The following is a 17,940-nucleotide window of genomic DNA, read 5'->3' on the forward strand; positions in this document are numbered from 1 at the left end:
TCACTGATGTCTCAGCAGGTGGGATAACTGAGTGAATTCCTTCCCACACTGACAGCAGGTAAACAGCCTCTCCCCATGTGAACTCGCTGGTGTCTCTGCAGGTTGGATAACTGACTGAAACCCTTCCCACACTGAGAGCAGGTAAACGGCTTCTCCCCAGTGTGAACTCGCTGGTGTGTCCGCAGGTGGAATTGTCGAGTGAATCCCTTCCCACACTGAGAGCAGGTGAACGGTCTCTCCCCAGTATGAACACGCTGGTGTGTCTGCAGGCTGGAGAATTGAGTGAATCCCTTCCCACACTGAGAGCAGATGAACAGCCTCTCCCCAGTATGAACACGCTGGTGTGTCAGCAGGCTGGACAATTGAATGAATCCCTTCCCACACTGAGAGCAGATGAATGGCCTCTCCCCATTGTGAATTTGTTTGTGCCTCTGCAAGGTGGATGACACAGTGAATCTCTTCCCACACTGAGAGCAGGTGAACGGCCTCTCCCCAGTGTGAATGCGCTGATGTGCCTGCAGGTCGCATAACCGAGTGAATCTCTTCTCACACTGAGAGCAGGTGAATGGCCTCTCCCCAGTGTGAACTCGCTGGTGTGTCTGCAGATTGGACAACTGGTTGAATCCCTTCCCACACTGAGAGCAGGTGAATGGCCTCTCCCCAGTGTGAACTCGCTGGTGTCTCTGCAAAGTGGTTAACACAGTGAATCCTTTTCCACACTGAGAGCAGGTGAATGGCCTTTCTCCAGTGTGAACTCGCTTGTGTGACTGCAGGTGGGGGAGTCGAATGAATCCCTCTCCACACTGAGAGCAGATGAATGGCCTCTCCCCAGTGTGGCTGCGCCGATGAGCATCCAGCAGAGATGGGAATCTGTATCTCTTTCCACAGTCCGCACATTTCCATGGTTTCTCCATGGTCAGGCGTCCTTGCCTCTGCCTTGGGTGGACAATCAGTTGAAGACTCGTCCACACACACAATACATGTACAGTCTCTCCCTGCTGTGAATGGTGTGATATTTATTCAGGCTGTGTAACTGGTTAAAGCTCTTCAGTCAGTGCACTGGACCACTCTCACTTGAATGTGGAAGTGTGTTGATGCTTTTCCAGTCACACTGATATTTGAAATCTTTTCAAATCTCCTTCCAGATTCAATGGTTGATGATGTTCAGCTTCCAAGGAACATGACTCTGCCAGATCTAGACCTGACATTTGAGATTTCAGCCTGTGATTCCTCTTTCAATATCCTATAAAACAAGTTGATGCAAGTCATCAGTGTCAGTACAGGATCGAAATTCAGAACAGACAATTCTACTTTCTATGGAACATTCTTTCTCTCTTATTCCCCAAAAGCTGCAAATCTCCATCCCACACACTCTCCCTCCATTCTCACTCTGCTGTATCTAATATTCACCCTCCCAATTCTCCTGAAGTTGATGATTGAGACTGATTGACTGTCACTGATTCCTGTCCTGGATGTGGAGATGTCGGTGTAGGACTGGGGTTAACACAGTAAGAAGTCTTACAACACCAGGTTAAAGTCCAAAGGTTTATTTGGTAGCAAACGCCACTAGCTGAAAATCTCCATGCAGGCTGCCAGACAGATATGACTGGACTAAAAATGTGTGGAATATACAGACTGGATTCACTCCCTTACCCTTCAGTTGCTGCAGGTCCCCAATTTCCCCCAGAATGAGAATAGAAATGGAAAGGGGGAGACATTGATTTCCTCCCAGATGTTGCCCAGAGGAGGAAGTGTCTTCTAAAGCTCATTGGCTAACTTCCGTATTGTGACATCACAATCGAGCACTGCCTGAATCAGCCAATAGGAATCACTCCGCGGTGACGTCCTAGGATTTCAGTGCGCACGCCCGGGCACACGAACCCAGGAGCCCCGCCCCCCCGCCCCCGCCCCCGCCCCCCCGCCCCCGCCCCCGCCCCCCCGCCCCCGCCCCCGCCCCCCCGCCCCCGGCCCCGCGACAGGGCCAAGGTAATAGAAGCAAAACACTGCGGATTGGACACCAGCTCAGGGCTGGCGGTCAAAGCCCCGCCCACCCCCACGTGAGTTCGGGTTCCGTCTCCTCATTGTCCTCATGCGGGAGATTGACCAATGGCAACGCATGGAGGACCGCATGGCGCTGGTCCTCCAGCCAATCAGAGTCTTGTATCAATGTCCGCGCGGAGCTTCCTGTGGACATGAATGTGGGGGTTCGATCAGTAAGTTTGCTGATGATAGAAAAATTGGTGTTGTGGTAAATAGTGAAGAGGAAAGCCTTGGGTTACAGGACGGTATGACTGGCTGGTTAGATGGACAGAACAGTGGCAAATGTCATTTAACCCCAAAATGTCATTTTTTCAAAATGCATTTTGAAAAAACTACAAGGCAGGGAATACACAATGAACAATAGGACACCAGGAAGTACAGAGGACCAGAGGGATCTTGGGGTGCATGTCCATCAGCCCCTGAAGACAGCAGGACCAGACTGATAAAGTGGTTAAGAACGGATATGGGATACATATCTTTTTTAGCTAAGGCATCAAATATTCCAATAGTAAGAAGTCTTACAACACCGGGTTAAAGTCCAACAGGTTTATTTAGTAGCAAACACCATTAGCTTTCCAGCGCTTGCTGCTCCTACTTCAGGTGATTGGGAGATCTTTTCACAAACAGAGCATATAAAGACACAAACTCAATCACAGAATAGTGATTGAAACACCAGACTTTACAGCTTAAAGGTACAATGTAAGTGGAGAGAGCATGAGCACAAGTTAAAGAGATGTGTATTGTCTCCAGACAGACTGTTAGTGAGATTTTGCAAGTCCAGGAAAGTCATAGGGGTTACAGATAGTGTGACATGAACCCAAGATCCCAGTTGACGCCATCCTCATGTGTGCGGAACTTGGCTATCAGTCTCTGCTCAGCGACTCTGCGCTATCGTGCGTCATGAAGGATGCCTTGGAGAACGCTTACCCGAAGACCAGAAGCCGAATGCCCATGACTGCTGAAGTGTACCCCAACAGGAAGAGAACAGTCTTGCTTGGTGATTGTCAAGCGGTGTTCATTCGTCCGTTAACGTAGCGTCTGCATGGTCACCCCAATGTACCATGCCATGGTTGTGAGACCAGCCAGCCGAGCAGAAATACTCTGATCCTCCCCATTGACCAACTGTGAGAATGAACAAAATGCAGTCCTGGATGTAATTGAGACCTGAAACAGTAACAGCCGAATCCAACCCTGAATATCACTTGTGAACTTGTTGGTGTCTCAGCAGCTGGGATGAAATTCTGAATCCCTTCCCACACTGAGAGCAGGTGAATGGCCTCTCCCCAGTGTGAACTCGCTGGTGTATCCACAGGTGGGATATTCGAGTGAATCCTTTCCCACACTGAGAGCAGGTGAACGGTCTCTCCCCAGTGTGAACTCGCTGGTGTAGCCACAGTTCGGATATTCGAGTGAATCCTTTCCCACACTGAGAGCAGGTGAACAGTCTCTCCCCAGTGTGAACTCGCTGGTGTGTCTGCAAAGTGGATAACTGAGTGAATCCTTCCCCACACTGAGAGCAGGTGAACGGCCTCTCCCCAGTGTGAATTCGCTGATGTGTCTGCAAAGTGGATAACACAGTGAATCCCTTCCCACACTGAGAGCAGGTGAATGGTCTCTCTCCAGTGTGAACTCGCTGGTGTATCTGCAGGCTGGATGAATCAGTGAATCCCTTCCCACACTGACAACACGTGAATGGCTTCTCCCCAGTGTGAACTCACTGGTGTGTCTGCAAGTGGGATAACCGAGTGAATCCCTTTCCACACACACAGCAGGTGAACGGCCTCTCCCCAGTGTGAACTCGCTGGTGTCTCTGCAGTTGGGGGAACTGCATGAATCCCTTCCCACACTGAGAGCAGGTGAACGGCCTCTCCCCAGTGTGGTTGCGCCGATGAGCTTCCAGCAGAGATGGGGCACTGTATCTCTTCCCACAGTCCACACATTTCCATGGTTTCTCCATGGTGCAGGCGTCCTTGCCTCTGCCTTGGGTGGACAATCAGTTGAAGCCTCACCCACACACATAATGTTGTTGATGGTAAATATTCATCATGGAGTTCGGTTACGAGTCGTGTGCCTCAGGGATCTGTTTTGGGGCCACTGTTGTTTTTAATCTTTATTAATGATCTGGATGAGGGTATAGTTGGGTGGATTAGTAAATTTGATGATGACACCAAAGTCGGAGGTGTGGTAGAATGTGAGGAAGGGTGTCATAGTCTGCAGGGAGACTTAGATAGGTTGCAGAGCTGGGCCGAGAGGTGGCGGATGGAATTTAATGCGGAGAAGTGTGAGGTAATTCACTTTGGTAGGAGCAACAGATGTGTCGAGTATAGGGCTAACGGGAGGACTTTGAATAGTGTGGATGAACAGAGGGATCTAGGTGTATGTGTACATAGATCCCTGAAAGTTGGGAATCAAGTAGATAAGGTTGTTAGGAAGGCGTACGGTGTCTTGGCGTTTATTGGTAGGGGGATTGAATTTAGGAGTCGCAGCGTCATGTTGCAACTGTACACTACTCTGGTGCGGCCGCACTTGGAGTACTGTGTGCAGTTCTGGTCCCCACATTACAAGAAGGATGTGGAGGCATTGGAGAGGGTGCAGAGGAGGTTTACCAGGATGTTGCCTGGTATGGTGGGGAGGTCCTATGAGGAGAGACTGAGGGATTTAGGGTTGTTTTCGTTGGAAAGAAGGCGGCTAAGAGGGGATCTTATTGAAACATATAAGATGATTAGAGGTTTAGATAGGGTGGACAGTGATAGCCTTTTTCCTCGGATGGAGAAAGCTAGCACGAGGGGGCATGGCTTTAAATTAAGGGGGGGTAGTTATAGGACGGACGTCAGGGGTAGGTTCTTTACCCAGAGGGTGGTGACGGATTGGAATGCCCTGCCTGCTGCGGTTGTAAATGCGCCTAGTTTGGGGGCATTTAAGAGATCTATCGATAGGTTTATGGACAAAAAGGGATTGGTTTAGGTTAGAGGGTCATTGTTTTTGTAACTGGTCGGCGCAACATCGTGGGCCGAAGGGCCTGTTCTGCGCTGTAATGTTCTATGTTCTATGTTCTATAACACGTGTAGTTTCTCCCTGCTGTGAATGGTGTGATATTTATTCAGGCTGTGTAACTGGTTAAAGCTCTTCAGTCAGTGCTCTGGAACACTCTGACTTGAATTTGGCAGTGTGTTGATGCTTTTCCAGTCACACTGATGTTTAAAATCTTTTCAAATCTCCTTCCAGATTCAACGGCCGATGATATTCAGGTCCCAAGGAATATGACTCTGCCAGATCTAGACTTGACGTTTGAGATTTTGGCCTCTGGTTCCTCTTTCAATGTCCTGTAAAACAAGTTGACACAAGTCAGCAGTGTCAGAACAGGATAGAAATCCAGAACAGACAATTCTAGTTTCTAAGGACATTTTTTCCTCTCTTCCTCCCCGCTGAGAATGAGCAAAAGACCACAAGAAGTGAAGTTTGTGGGGTGTGACAGTGAGAGACACAGGATCTGGGGGAGGGTGAGGGGAGGGGGTGGGAGTGGTCTCTTGTGTGGAGTCAGTGCCCAGCTCCCAGTCTCTGGAGAAAAGTCTCAGGAAGCCCACAATGGTGTGACTGATCGATAAAAATAAATCAATGCTGGGAGGGTGATTTTAGAAAGTCTCTCCCTAAGGGGATGGACACAGCTTGTTACCAGGTTAAAGAGGGGAGTTTAGCTCTTTCCAGGGACTGGAGGAGGGAGAGGGGGAGGTAGGGTGGGGTGGGGGGGTGTGTTTCCAGACTCTGTCCTTTCCCCCGGCTCTCGGATGAACCAGTTCTGATTAGATTGTGGGCTGGGGGGGCCTGGAGCCGGAAACCCTGGGGTTAAAGTAGCCCGGCTTTGTAATTAGTCACAAACAGGTTAACCCTTTGGTGGGTGGCAAAGCGTAAATTAAATATCTGTAAAATGAAACTGTCTGTTGGTTGTGTGTGTTTGAGAGTTAGTTTTAAAACCATTGGTCCAATTCAGAGCCTGTTTTGCTGCTGGGATTCTGGCTGCTGCTTTGGACACAAATGTTGTAAAGTTGTCTTCTGCAGCCTGCTTTCTGCAGTTTCAAATCCCAAAGACACAGGCTTTCTAAACACTCAATGCTGGATGATTTATTTTAGTTTTCTCAGCATTTCTTTTCAATATTTATATTGGGCAAACACCACATTTTTTACCTAATATATGCAACTTCATTACAATATTCGATTGGCGGGGGGAGACAGTGGGGGGAGAGACACAGACAGGCGGGGAGAGAGATGGAGAGTGGAGACATGGGAAAAAGGCGGGGCAGAGTGCGGAGAAAATAGGAAAAGACAGCAAAAGGTGAGGCTTGTGGGGGTTGCGGTGAGGGGGTGAGAAAAGATACAGAATCTGGGGGTGGGGTCTCATGTGGAGAGGGAGAGAGAGGAAGATGTCTGATTCCCTTATTTCCCACTCACTTGACCCCAATCCTGGCAATATTACTTTGTATCTGGCCCTGTTCAGGCTGTGTATATGTGGGATCTTGCTGCGCACTCATTCTCTGTCCCCACCCCACCCCCACCCCACATTTCTCGCACTGTGACTATGCCCCACAATTTAAATGTAAAAAAGATGGAGTGGAAGAAGGAGGGTGGGGTAGCAGAGAGAAACAGGGTGAATGGAGAAGGGGTGGGGAGTGTCGAAGGTTCAGTGAACGGGGGTTGGGGACAGAGACAGAGGCTCTGAGGGTGGGGGTGTCCTCCTGCAGTGTGAGATTCCTTGTGGGATCCAGATTGTAACATTCTCAGTCTCTCTCTCTCTCCCTCTCACTGTAAAGCACTCAGGAGGGAGAGGGAGCTGAAATTCAAATTCCTGAGCCTGGGGGAAAGGCTTGGTCTCAATCCCAGAGTCCTGCTTGTGTTTTTAGACAGGGCGCTGGGATTTGTGGGTGTGGATGGAGAGGATTGTTCTGGTTAACTGGGGAGAGGGAGATTTGTTCTTTCTAGCTGAGGTATAATGCAGCCTCTGTGACTAGGCCTCACTTCAAGGACTAATTCTCAGGAGCCCTTTTGCATTCCCCAACAGGGTTTAAGTGGCTGGATTCAGTGGTTCAATAAACTGTGCAGCAGCCACTTCAGGATGGGAGTGTGGATTTTCGTGCTCTCCCTCTCTCATTTCTCTTTTGATTGTGAGGTTTTATTTTGAACGGTTGAGAGGGATTTGGAGGGGGATTGAAGAGGGTTTGGGCAGTGGGGGGTACGGGACTGAGAGAGATTTGGAGGGGGATTGGAGAGGGTTTGGGCAATGGAAGGTACGGGGCTGAGAGGGACTTTGAAGGGGAATTGACGAGGGTTTGGACAGTGAGGAGGGTTTGGGCAGTGAGGGGATATGGGGCTGAGAGGGATTTGGAGGGGGATTGAAGAGGGTTTGGGCAGTGGTGGGGTGTATGGAGCTGAGAGGGACTTTGGAGGGGAATTGGAGAGGGTTTGGGCAGTGAGGGGGGTATGGGGCTGAGGGGGATTTGGAGAGGGATTGAAGAGGGTTTGACAAAAATTTATCTATCTCAAGATTTAAAGGGAGCAACTAATTTAGCATCAACTGCCTTCTGTAGGACAGAGTTCCAAACCTCTACCATCCTGAGTAGAGGTGCTTCTTAACCAGGATTTGTGAATCTCTGGGCTTTTCCAGTCACAGAAAGACCTGAAATTTGCTCTCTGACAGAATCAACAAACCTGTAACATTCCACATTCAGATTCTGCTGACATTCAGGTCCTGTTGTGTTGAGTGACTCAGTCAGATCACATTGTGATGTTTGATTTGTGTTTCCCGTCTGTCAATCCTCTACTTCCAGCACCCTGTAAATTTACAGAAACCATCACTGTCAGTCCAGGATAGAAATTCACAACATTCTCTCCTCTATAATCGCCAACTGTGATTCAATGAGTTCCTGGACATTTTATCACATCTTTTATATTGCCCCCATTCTCAACCACTCATCAGTCAACACATCAATCCCACACTGCTTTCCTAGGCCAACTGAAAAGCAAAAAGACTCATCACTTTACAGGATAATGACTGACAGTCAACCAAACAATCTTTATCTGTTGTCAGTATTTTAACAGCCAGTGAAAAGTAATATTCAAACAACAATTACAAAAAAGTATATTTTTTAATCTCTGGACAATTTTCCAGAGATTCAGGTTTGAATCCCAAAGTCCAAAGATGTGTAGGTTAGTTGGATTAGCCATGCGAAATGCACATGGTTCCAGGGATAGGGCTGGGAAGTGGGTCAGGGAAGCTGCTTTGTTGGAGAGTCAGTGCATACTTGATGGGCCAAATGGCTTCCTTCTGCACTGTAGGGATTCTATGATCCTATGGTGAATGGTATGGTGAATTTTGAATATAATTAAAATCTGGAACTAAAAGCCTAGTGATCACCATGAATCCTCCCATCTCATTCACTAATGCCTTCGAGGGAGGGAAATCTGCTGTCCTTACCTGATCTAGCCTATGTGTAACTCCAGATCATGATGTGGAGATGCCTGCGTTGGACTGGGGTAAAACAGAAAGGAATCCCACAACACCAGTTTAGAGTCCAAACAGGTTTATTTGTGACAAATAACTGCGTTATTTGTGTTTTTACTGTGTTTACCCCAGTCCAACGCCGGCATATCCACATCATAACTCCAGATCCACAGCAATGTGGTTGACTCTTAAAATGTCCTCCGAAACTCAGTTCAAGAGCAAATAGGAATGGGTGATGAATGCTGGCCCAGCCAGTGACACCCACAGTGTGAATGAATTAGGAAAAATATCTGCCATTCTTATCTGGTCTGGCCTAACTATATATCAAGAGCAATATGGTTGACTCTTAAAATGCCCTCTGAGATGGCCTAGCTCAGTTGAAGGATAATTAGGAATGGACAATAAATTCTGGCCCAGCCAGTAACTCCCACATCCCATAGACAAATAAAAAAATTGCTGGAGACTCGAGTCCAATCCGGGAGAGTTGGTAACTGGTCCAGGCTCACAGCGCATGCGCTCTGTTGTACATTGTTCCTATAAAGATGGCGGCCGGTAATCAGTCTTAATATCATTCCCCTTCATAAAAACATGCATTATTTCTCCTTTCAAATGATTGTTCAATTCTCTTTATGAAAAATCTGAGTTAACAAAAAAAACATTGGAAGAGTTGCAGAAGCCTCTGCAGTATTCATGGACATTTTTAAAATTAACAAAGTTTCCTTGACTCAATAGTGTCAGCTGGGAATTCCCATACAGTTTTAGAAATAAAACTATTTGCAGTGATGCAGTTAATTTCGTAACTTTTCAAGGATCACAGAATCCTATACTGCAGAAGAAGGCCGTTCAGTCCATCAAGTTGGGACCGACCACAATCCCACCCATGCCTATCCTCATAAGCCATGCATTAACTCTAGCTAGTCCCCCTGACAATTTTTAGCATGGCCAATCCACCTAACCTGCATATCTTTGGACTGTGGGAGGAAACCCACGCAGACACGGGGAGAACATGCAAACTCCACACAAATAGTGACTCAAGCTGGGAATAGAACCTGGGTCCCTGGTGCTGTGCAACATCAGTGCTAACCATTGTGTTGTCCCTCAATGTTGGTCTTGGAAATAGGGCAGTGCTGACCCAGTCAGTTCTGGAATGTAAGTGGTCAGTTATCCTATTTACAGCAGCACAGCTACACCAGAAAGAGACCATTCATATATGTTATGTGTGTAAATAGATTTATTCATTTTCCCCTTCTGTCAACATATTTAAAAGTTCAAAGGATTTGATCAACCAGGAGTTCAGTCTTATTGTCAAGTCCGTGTGTGTGTGTGTGTGTGTGGAGAGGGGGGTGGATGGTAAATCATCAGTTTGTTACACCAGCTGACACTCCAAGGAGTTCATCTTCAGGTGTAGACGTTTGTTTTGCAACTAACTCAACTCAGGACAGAGCTGTGCTGCCTGTTGACACTAGCTGCTGCGTTAGTTATTTAACTTTTATACCTTGCTGCTTTAGCTTCAATCGTAATTGAATCACAAAACATGATTATTTTGATGCAATAGCACCCTTCAATGGCGGCTATCTTACCCAGCATTCACAGCGTACCAGAATAAGCCCTCGCCCCGGAGCAGATTGCGCGCATGCGCACTGTAGATCTGAAGCGCATGCGCAGTGGGTGTTGCTGCTGCGCTCGCGGGAAGGCGGTTTTATCGGCTCCGGGTTTCCAGGGAAACGGCTGATTCTGGAGGGTAATGGAGGCGGTGGGTGGGTGGGTGGGTGGGGAGGCTTCATCAGCACCCAGTGGAGACAGGAAACCCCGAGTAATAACTGCTGGGTGCCGCCTTCGTCCCATTGGGGACCGCGAGCACAGATGCCGGAGTTGGAGGCCCCGAGTTAACGGCAGCCATCTTGAGGGAAGCGCTGCGCATGCGCGGTGCTCCCTGCCAGCAGGAGGAGAGAATGTTGTGAATTTCTATCCGGGACTGACAGGGAGGGACTTTGTTTGGAACCTCCTTTTACAGGGAGTTAGAGGGGGAGGATTTACACTCAGAAAACTCAACCCCAAGAGAAACGTTCCTCGCTTAATTTCCATTCTTGACTGACGGTGATGATCTTTTTTACAGGAAATTTGATGACAAAATTTGAAGGCAAACTCAAACCAGACATCAGATCAAAACCTGACAGAGTCCACTCCTTTCATCAGAACCTGAATGTAAGTATGTCTGTAGATAAAGATCCAAACACTTGTGTGACTGGAAATAGGAAACAATAATGTCGTGGAAGGATTTGCAAAAATGGGATCCAAAACTTCACCACATTCTTGAGTGAAGAAATCCTTCCTCATCTGAGCTTTCTCTCCATTTTTCAGCCTGTTCCAATAAGTCTTGACTCCCTTGTCATTCAAAAACTGGCTAACTCATCCTTGAAGATATTCAATGCCTCCACTGGTCCCCATGGAGAGGAAGCCAGATACTAACAATTCTCTGAGGGAAGAGATTTGTCCACATATATAATGTCACTCCAGTCCAATGTTACACAACCAGATAAGTGCATTTTATTACAGAGCCATAAATAATATATCTAATCTCTGCCATATAAAAATATCAGACACGTCTCTGTCCTGTATTAGTATACTGTCCCCTTTAATATATTTCAGAAATGAGATGGGCACATGAAGGACATAAACTTGCAGGGGAAAGGGAATATAGAAGGGGAATGGGACTCACTGGATTGTTCGACAGAAGTCAGCATGGACTTGAGTTACTGAATGGATTCCTTCTGTGCTGTAATGACTCGATGAGTGGAAACATACAGAGCTACAGAACCTCATTACAAGATGAGAAATACTAAATGTACTTTGTTACAGAACCATAAATAGTATATCAGATCCACAATATTAACAACACTCGGCATATCTCTGTCCTCGAATAATTTATTATTCTCTTAAATGTCAGCCGTCTCCGAGGGAAACCAGCCCTTTAATTGTGAACATTAGGAAAGAGACCATCCTTTTAGCCAGACAAATAAATGTGTCAAGCTGAGGGAGCAAAGGATGTCAATGTCTTTGAGAAAGAGTCATAATGCAGAAGTCGGCCAATGAGCTTCAGAGTGAAACTTCCTTCTATGTGCAACATCTGGGAGGAAATCAATGTTTCCCCCTTTCCATTTCTTTTCTCATTCTGGGAAAAATTGGGGACTTGCAGCAACTGAAGGGAAAGGAAGTGAATCCAGTCTGTATATTCCACACATTTTCAGTCCAGTCATATCGGCGTAGATCTGTCTGGCAGCCTGCATGGAGATTTTCAGCTGTGAGTCTCCAGGACAGGAAGCAGTGAGCCTGATTGAGCATAGATCTGTCAATCAGCACCTTCAGGAGAATTGGGAGGGCGAATATTAGATACAGCAGAGTGAGAATGGAGGGAGAGTGTGTGGGATGGAGATTTACAGCTTTTGGGGAATGAGAGAGGAAAAAAAAATTGCATAGAAACTAGAATTGTTCTGAATTTCTATCTTGTACTGACACTGATGACTTGTATCAATTTGTTTTACAGGATATTGAAAGAGGAATCACAGGCTGAAATCTCAAATGTCACATCTAGATCTGGCAGAGTCATATTCCTCAGGATCTGAATATCATCGGCCATTGAATCCGGAAAGAGATTTGAAAAGATTTCAAACATCAGTGTGACTGGAAAAGCATCAACACACTGCCAAATTCAAGTGAATGTGTTCCAGAGCACTGACTGAAGAGCTTTAACCAGTTACACAGCCTGAATAAATATAACACCATTCACAGTGGGGAGAGACTGTACACGTATTGTGTGTGGGCGAGGCTTCACCTGATTGTCCACCCAAGGGAGAGGCAGGGACACCTGCACCATGGAGAAACCATGGAAATGTGCAGACTGTGGGAAGAGATACAGAGCCCCATCTCTGCTGGATGCTCATCGGCGCATCCACACTGAAGAGAGACCATTCACCTGCTCTCAGTGTGGGAAGGGATTCAACCAGTTATTCCACTTGCAGAGGCACCAGCAAGTTCACACTGGGGAGAGGCCATTCACCTGCTTTCAGTGTGGAAAGGGATTCCCTCGATTATCCACTTTGCAGAGACACCAGCGAGTTCACACTGGGGAGAGACCGTTCACCTGCTCTCAGTGCGGGAAGAGATTCACTGTGTTATTCCAACTGCAGAGACACCAGCGAATTCACACTGGGGAGAGGCCATTCATCTGCTCTCAGTGTGGGAAGAGATTCATTGACTCATCCAGCCTGCAGATACATGAGCGAGTTCACACTGGGGAGAGGCCGTTCACCTGCTCTCAGTGTGGAGAGAGATTCATTCAGTTGTCCCACTTGCAGAGACACCAGCAAGTTCACACTGGGGAGAGGCCATTCACCTGCTCTCAGTGTGGAGAGAGATTCATTCAGTTGTCCCACTTGCAGAGACACCAGCAAGTTCACACTGGGGAAAAGCCATTCACCTGCTCTCAGTGTGGAAAGGGATTCACTCTGTTATCCACTTTGCAGAAACACCAGCGAACTCACACTGGGGAGAGACCGTTCACCTGCTCTCAGTGTGGAACTGGATTCACTGTGTTATCCCATCTGCGGAGACACCAGCGAATTCACACTGGGGAGAAGCCATTCCCCTGCTCTCAGTGTGGGAAGAGATTCATTGACTCATCCAGCCTGCAGATACATGAGCGAGTTCACACTGGGGAGAGGCCGTTCACCTGCTCTCAGTGCAGGAAGAGTTTCAACCAGTTATCCCACTTGCAGAGACACCAGAGAGTTCACACTGGGGACAGGCCATTCACCTGCTCTCAGTGTGGATTCGGATTCACTCAGTTAACCCACTTGCAGAGACACCAGCGAGTTCACACTGGGGAGAGGCCATTCACCTGCTCTCAGTGTGGAAAGGGATTCACTCGGTCATTCAGCCTGCAGTCACACAAGCGAGTTCACACTGGGGAGAGGCTGTAAATCTGCTGTTAGTGTGGGAAGGGGTTCACTGACTCATCCAGCCTGCTGCAACACCAGCAAGTTCACACTGGGGAGAGGCCATTCACCTGCTGTCAGTGTGGAAAGGGATTCACTCGGTCATCCAGCCTGCAGATACATGAGCGAGTTCACACTGGGGAGAGGCCATTCACCTGCTGTCAGTGTGGGAAAGGATTAAGAACTTTGTCCGCCCTGCTGAGACACCATGAGTGATTCCAGGGGTGGGATTCTGCAGTTATTGTTTCTGCTGTCTTATGTCAAGGGCTGCTTTTTTTTCATTCTTACAGTTGGTCACTGGGGAGGGGCAGAGGGTGACTTTAAGAACATAAGAACTAGGAGCAGGAGTGGGCCATCTGGCCCCTCGAGCCTGCTGCGCCATTCAATAAGATCATGGCTGTTCTTTTTGTGGACTCAACTCCACTTACCTACCTGCTCAGCATAGCCCTTAATCCCTTTACTGTTAAAATCTCATCTATCCTTGCCTTAAAAGCATTCAATGAGGTAGCCTCAACGGCTCACTGTGCAGGGAATTCCACAGATTCACAACCTTCTGCTGGACTGGCCGGTCTCACAACTTTGGCTCCAGTGGGCTGATGCTCTTTGAGTCTTGTTGCGAACACCTGGTTTCAAATTTCACAAGGATCACAGAGTGACAGGGTATTAGGAAGTTCAGAGATACTTAGTCAGCATTTCTGTTTCAAACCCCCCAAATGCCCATCCACTTTCCTTTGTAATTGTTTATTGTCTCCACTTCCTCCTCCCTCATAGGCAGTGAGTTCCAGGTCATTACAATTCGCTGTATCAAAATATTCTTCCTCACATCCTCCCCAGTATCTCTGATCCAAAACCTTAAATCTGTGTTCCCAGCCTCCCAACCCCCACCCCCACCCCGTCCTTTTCCCATCAGCTAATAGGAACAGCTTTTCTTTGTCCACCTTATCTAAACCTGTCAGAATTTTGTCCACCTCTGTCAAATCTCCCCTCAACCTCCTTTGTTCCAAGGAGAACAACAGAGGCCTGACATCGACAATAAAAAAAACTAACAGAATATCTTAATACTTGAAATCAAAACTGGAATGTTTAAATTCTGTGTTAAAGATATTGTGAATATATTGTTCTGTACAATAAAGAGATTTGAATAACTCAGCTTGGGTGTGGTTGAATGAAATGTATCAATCTGGTATCCACCTACAGTCCAGAGGAAATCTGGAATGTGTGGCTGGAAATACCTCCCTAACAACACGGTGGGCGTATTTACATCTCACGCATTGTAGTCGTTCGAAATGGCAGTGTCGGGATTGACAATAGCCAAGACAGCTACATACAGGCACATATACTGTCATAACTGAAGGACTGCAGATTGAATGTGAGGCATGATGGGACTGGACTATCTTGACCACATTCCTATGACTGCTCAGTTTGTGCTACAATGAACCATTAAAGCTGCTTAGCAGGGTCTCAACAGAGGGCCGGGTGAGAATATTTACTTAGAATGAGTTAGAATTAAACTTATTCCAGGACTGGCTGGTGTTCAGCGATTAAGATACCCGAAGCTGTAATCAATCAAGAAACAGTGGTAGGTAGTTGATGAAGAAGAAGTGTTTTCAGGCATTGTTTAAATTATTTCATCATAAATTTGTGATAAGAACTGTAAGGACTTGCAACCCAAGAGTTGATGCACTGATGGTATACTCCAAATAGCACTGCGCTGAAAAAGGGGTCAGACCAAGAAGTAAAGTGTTTTCAGGCATTATTTAAATTATTTCATCATGAATTTGTGGTAAGAGCTGTGAGGGACCTGTAACCCAGCAGCCGGTGAATTAACAGTGTGCTCCAAGTTGCACTGGGCTGAAAAGGGGATCTGAGCAACAAGTGGTGACCTCAGACATTGTTTAAATTACATCATCACCGGCCAACTTCCGCTTTGTGACGTCACAACGGAGCCATCACTGAAACAACCAATAGGAATCACCGCTCCGCGGTGACGGCTGCGGGTCCCAGTGCGCAGGCCGGGGCCTGTGCGGACCCGGGAGCCCCGCCCCCACCCGTTGCTCCCCTCCCCCGGCCCCGCCTCGAGCCAAGGTTTCCAGACAAGCGGCTGGCGGCTCTGGCCAGAGCGAGAAGCCACTCGGTGATCTCCCCCTCCCCCACGGCCCGGGACTGCGCATGTCCAAGGAAGAGGGGGAGCTGCGCATGTTCCGGGGGAGAGCCCACCCTCTGATCTGCACGCTGAATTGTTGACCAATGGGAAGAGTTGGAGGACCGGAAGGACTGTGGCCCTCCAGCCAATCAGAGCGCGATCTTTGTGACAATGCAGATTGAACTTCAGACAGACTGAAATGTCCTCTTTTGTTGGTCAGTTGGATAACAAGCCATACCTAAAAGAGACCAACATCTGTGAGTAAAATACTTTCTATTTCTTCTCATTCTGGGGGAATTGTTGACTTGCTGCAACGAAAGGGAAAGGGAGTGAATCTAGGGAGGTTGTAGACTCTGGAAAGTTTGGCCCAGCTCTGTCAATCAGCCTGTGGAGGCTCAGTATTATATCCAGCAGAATGAGAATGGAAGGAGAGTTATTTTTTCTTCATTCATGAGATATGGGCATCGCTGGCTTTTGCTACCAAATGAACCTGTTGGACTTTTAACCTGGTGTTGTGAATTGTCTGACTGTATTTACCCCAGTCCAACGTCGGCATCTCCACATCATTGCTGGCTGGCCAGCATTTATTGCCCATCCCTCAGTGCCCTTGAACCGATTGGTTTACTGGGGCGTTTCAGAGGGCAATGTGAATCAGCACATTACTGTGCCTTTGGTGGCACATGTAGGCTATGCCAGGTGAGGATGGTAGATTTCCTTCCCTAAAAAGCATTAGTGATGGGGTTTTCCGACAATCTACAATAGTTTCACAATCATCAATAGATTCTTAATTCCACGTTTGTACTGAATTCAAATTCTACCATTTGCAGTGGCAGGATTCAAACCTGGGTCCCCAAACATTAGCTGAATTTTGGATTAATAGTCTAGCGATAATACCACTAGGGAATTGCCTCTCAATGTGTGAGATGGAAACTTACAGCTTTTGGGGAATGAAAGGGGGAAAAAATGCTCCAGAGAAACTAGAATTGTCTGTTCTGAATGTCTATCCTGTACTAACGCTGATTACTTTTGTCAACTTCTTTTACAGATGTTAGAAATGAGGATTTAAGCCAGAAATCTCAAACCAAACGTTGCATCAGGATCTGAAAGTTTCAGTTGATTCATTGCAAAGTGAAGATCAGTGGCCTTTGAATCTAGATAGAGCAGACAATTATTTCTCCATCAGCTTCATCAGTTATTAATTCTCAGTGTGACTCGAAAAGCATCAGCACACACACTTTGAACTGATTGTTCCAGCCTTAACCAGTTACACAGCTTGAAAAAACATTCCCGTTTGGAGCTAGGAAAGACCCTATGTGTGTCCAGTGTGCGGAAACTTAATCTGATTGTTGAACATGGAGAGACACGAGGACACCTACACCACGGAGAAACCGTGGAAATGTGAGGACTGTGGAAAGAGATTCATAACCCCCTCAAAACTAGAAACTCATCGACGTATTCACACCGGGGAGCGGCCGTTTACCTGCTCTGATTGTGGGAAGGGATTCACAAATTCATCCCACCTGCTGACACACCAGCGAATTCACGTGAAGGAAAGGCCATTCACCTGCACAGCATGTGGGAAAGGTTTCAAACATTCATCCACCCTGAAGATACATCAGCGAGTTCACTCTGGGGAGAGGCCATTTGCTTGTTCTGAGTGTGGGAAAGGATTCACTCAGTTATCCAACTTGCAGACACATCAGCGAATTCACACTGGGGAGAGGCCATTTAGCTGCTCTGAGTGTGGGAAGAGATTCAATCAGTTATCCGATTTGCTGACACACCAGCGAGCTCACACTGGGGAGAGGCCGTTTACCTGCTCTCAGTGTGGGAAGGGATTCACTCAGTCATCCAACCTGCAGACACACCAGCGAGTTCACACTGAGCAGAAACAATTCAGCTGCTCTCTCTGCGCGAGAAGGTTTAGATGGTTATCCAACCTGATGCGACACCAACAGGTTCACACCGAGGAGAGGTCATTCATCTGTTCTGACTGTGGGAAGGGATTCAAAAATTCAACCCATCTGCTGACACACCAACGAATTCACACTGAGGAGAAGCCGTTCATCTGCACAGTGTGCACAAAGAAATTCAAAGATTCATCCACTCTGCAAAAACACCAGCGAGTTCACACTGGGGAGAGACCATTCACCTGCTCTGATTGTGAGAAGCACTTCCGAGATTTGTCCAACTTGAGAAGACACCAACGAGTCCACACTGGGGAGAGACCATTCGCCTGCTCTGACTGTGGGAAAGGATTCACTCAATCA

General features: G+C 47.3%; 2 protein-coding genes and 1 long non-coding RNA gene across 3 annotated transcripts in view; 2 read left to right on the plus strand and 1 right to left on the minus strand.

Moving 5' to 3' along the window:
- Nucleotides 1-17,940, minus strand: part of LOC145362451 (uncharacterized) — a 59,530-nt gene continuing 41,590 nt past the window's right edge. The window contains 3 exon segments of the mRNA XM_080218471.1: nucleotides 1-77; nucleotides 80-758; nucleotides 3,251-3,925. Of these exon segments, the coding sequence (XP_080074597.1) occupies nucleotides 1-77; nucleotides 80-758; nucleotides 3,251-3,925 (1,431 nt within the window).
- LOC145362541 (uncharacterized) lies at nucleotides 10,200-12,320 on the plus strand. The gene is made up of 3 exons (XR_013889992.1): nucleotides 10,200-10,274; nucleotides 10,650-10,738; nucleotides 12,078-12,320. It is a non-coding gene; the product is annotated as an uncharacterized LOC145362541 (long non-coding RNA).
- Nucleotides 12,332-17,940, plus strand: part of LOC145362484 (uncharacterized) — a 36,494-nt gene continuing 30,885 nt past the window's right edge. The window contains exons 1-2 of the mRNA XM_080218497.1: nucleotides 12,332-13,505; nucleotides 17,310-17,477. Coding sequence (XP_080074623.1) covers nucleotides 12,406-13,505; nucleotides 17,310-17,477 — 1,268 coding nt within the window. The 5' untranslated portion in view covers nucleotides 12,332-12,405. The remainder of the gene's footprint in view (nucleotides 13,506-17,309; nucleotides 17,478-17,940) is intronic.

The sequence above is a fragment of the Carcharhinus amblyrhynchos genome, unplaced genomic scaffold (assembly GCF_965287045.1).
Source record: "Carcharhinus amblyrhynchos unplaced genomic scaffold, sCarAmb.v2.hapA scaffold_38, whole genome shotgun sequence".
NCBI classification, from domain to species: Eukaryota; Metazoa; Chordata; class Chondrichthyes; order Carcharhiniformes; family Carcharhinidae; genus Carcharhinus; species Carcharhinus amblyrhynchos.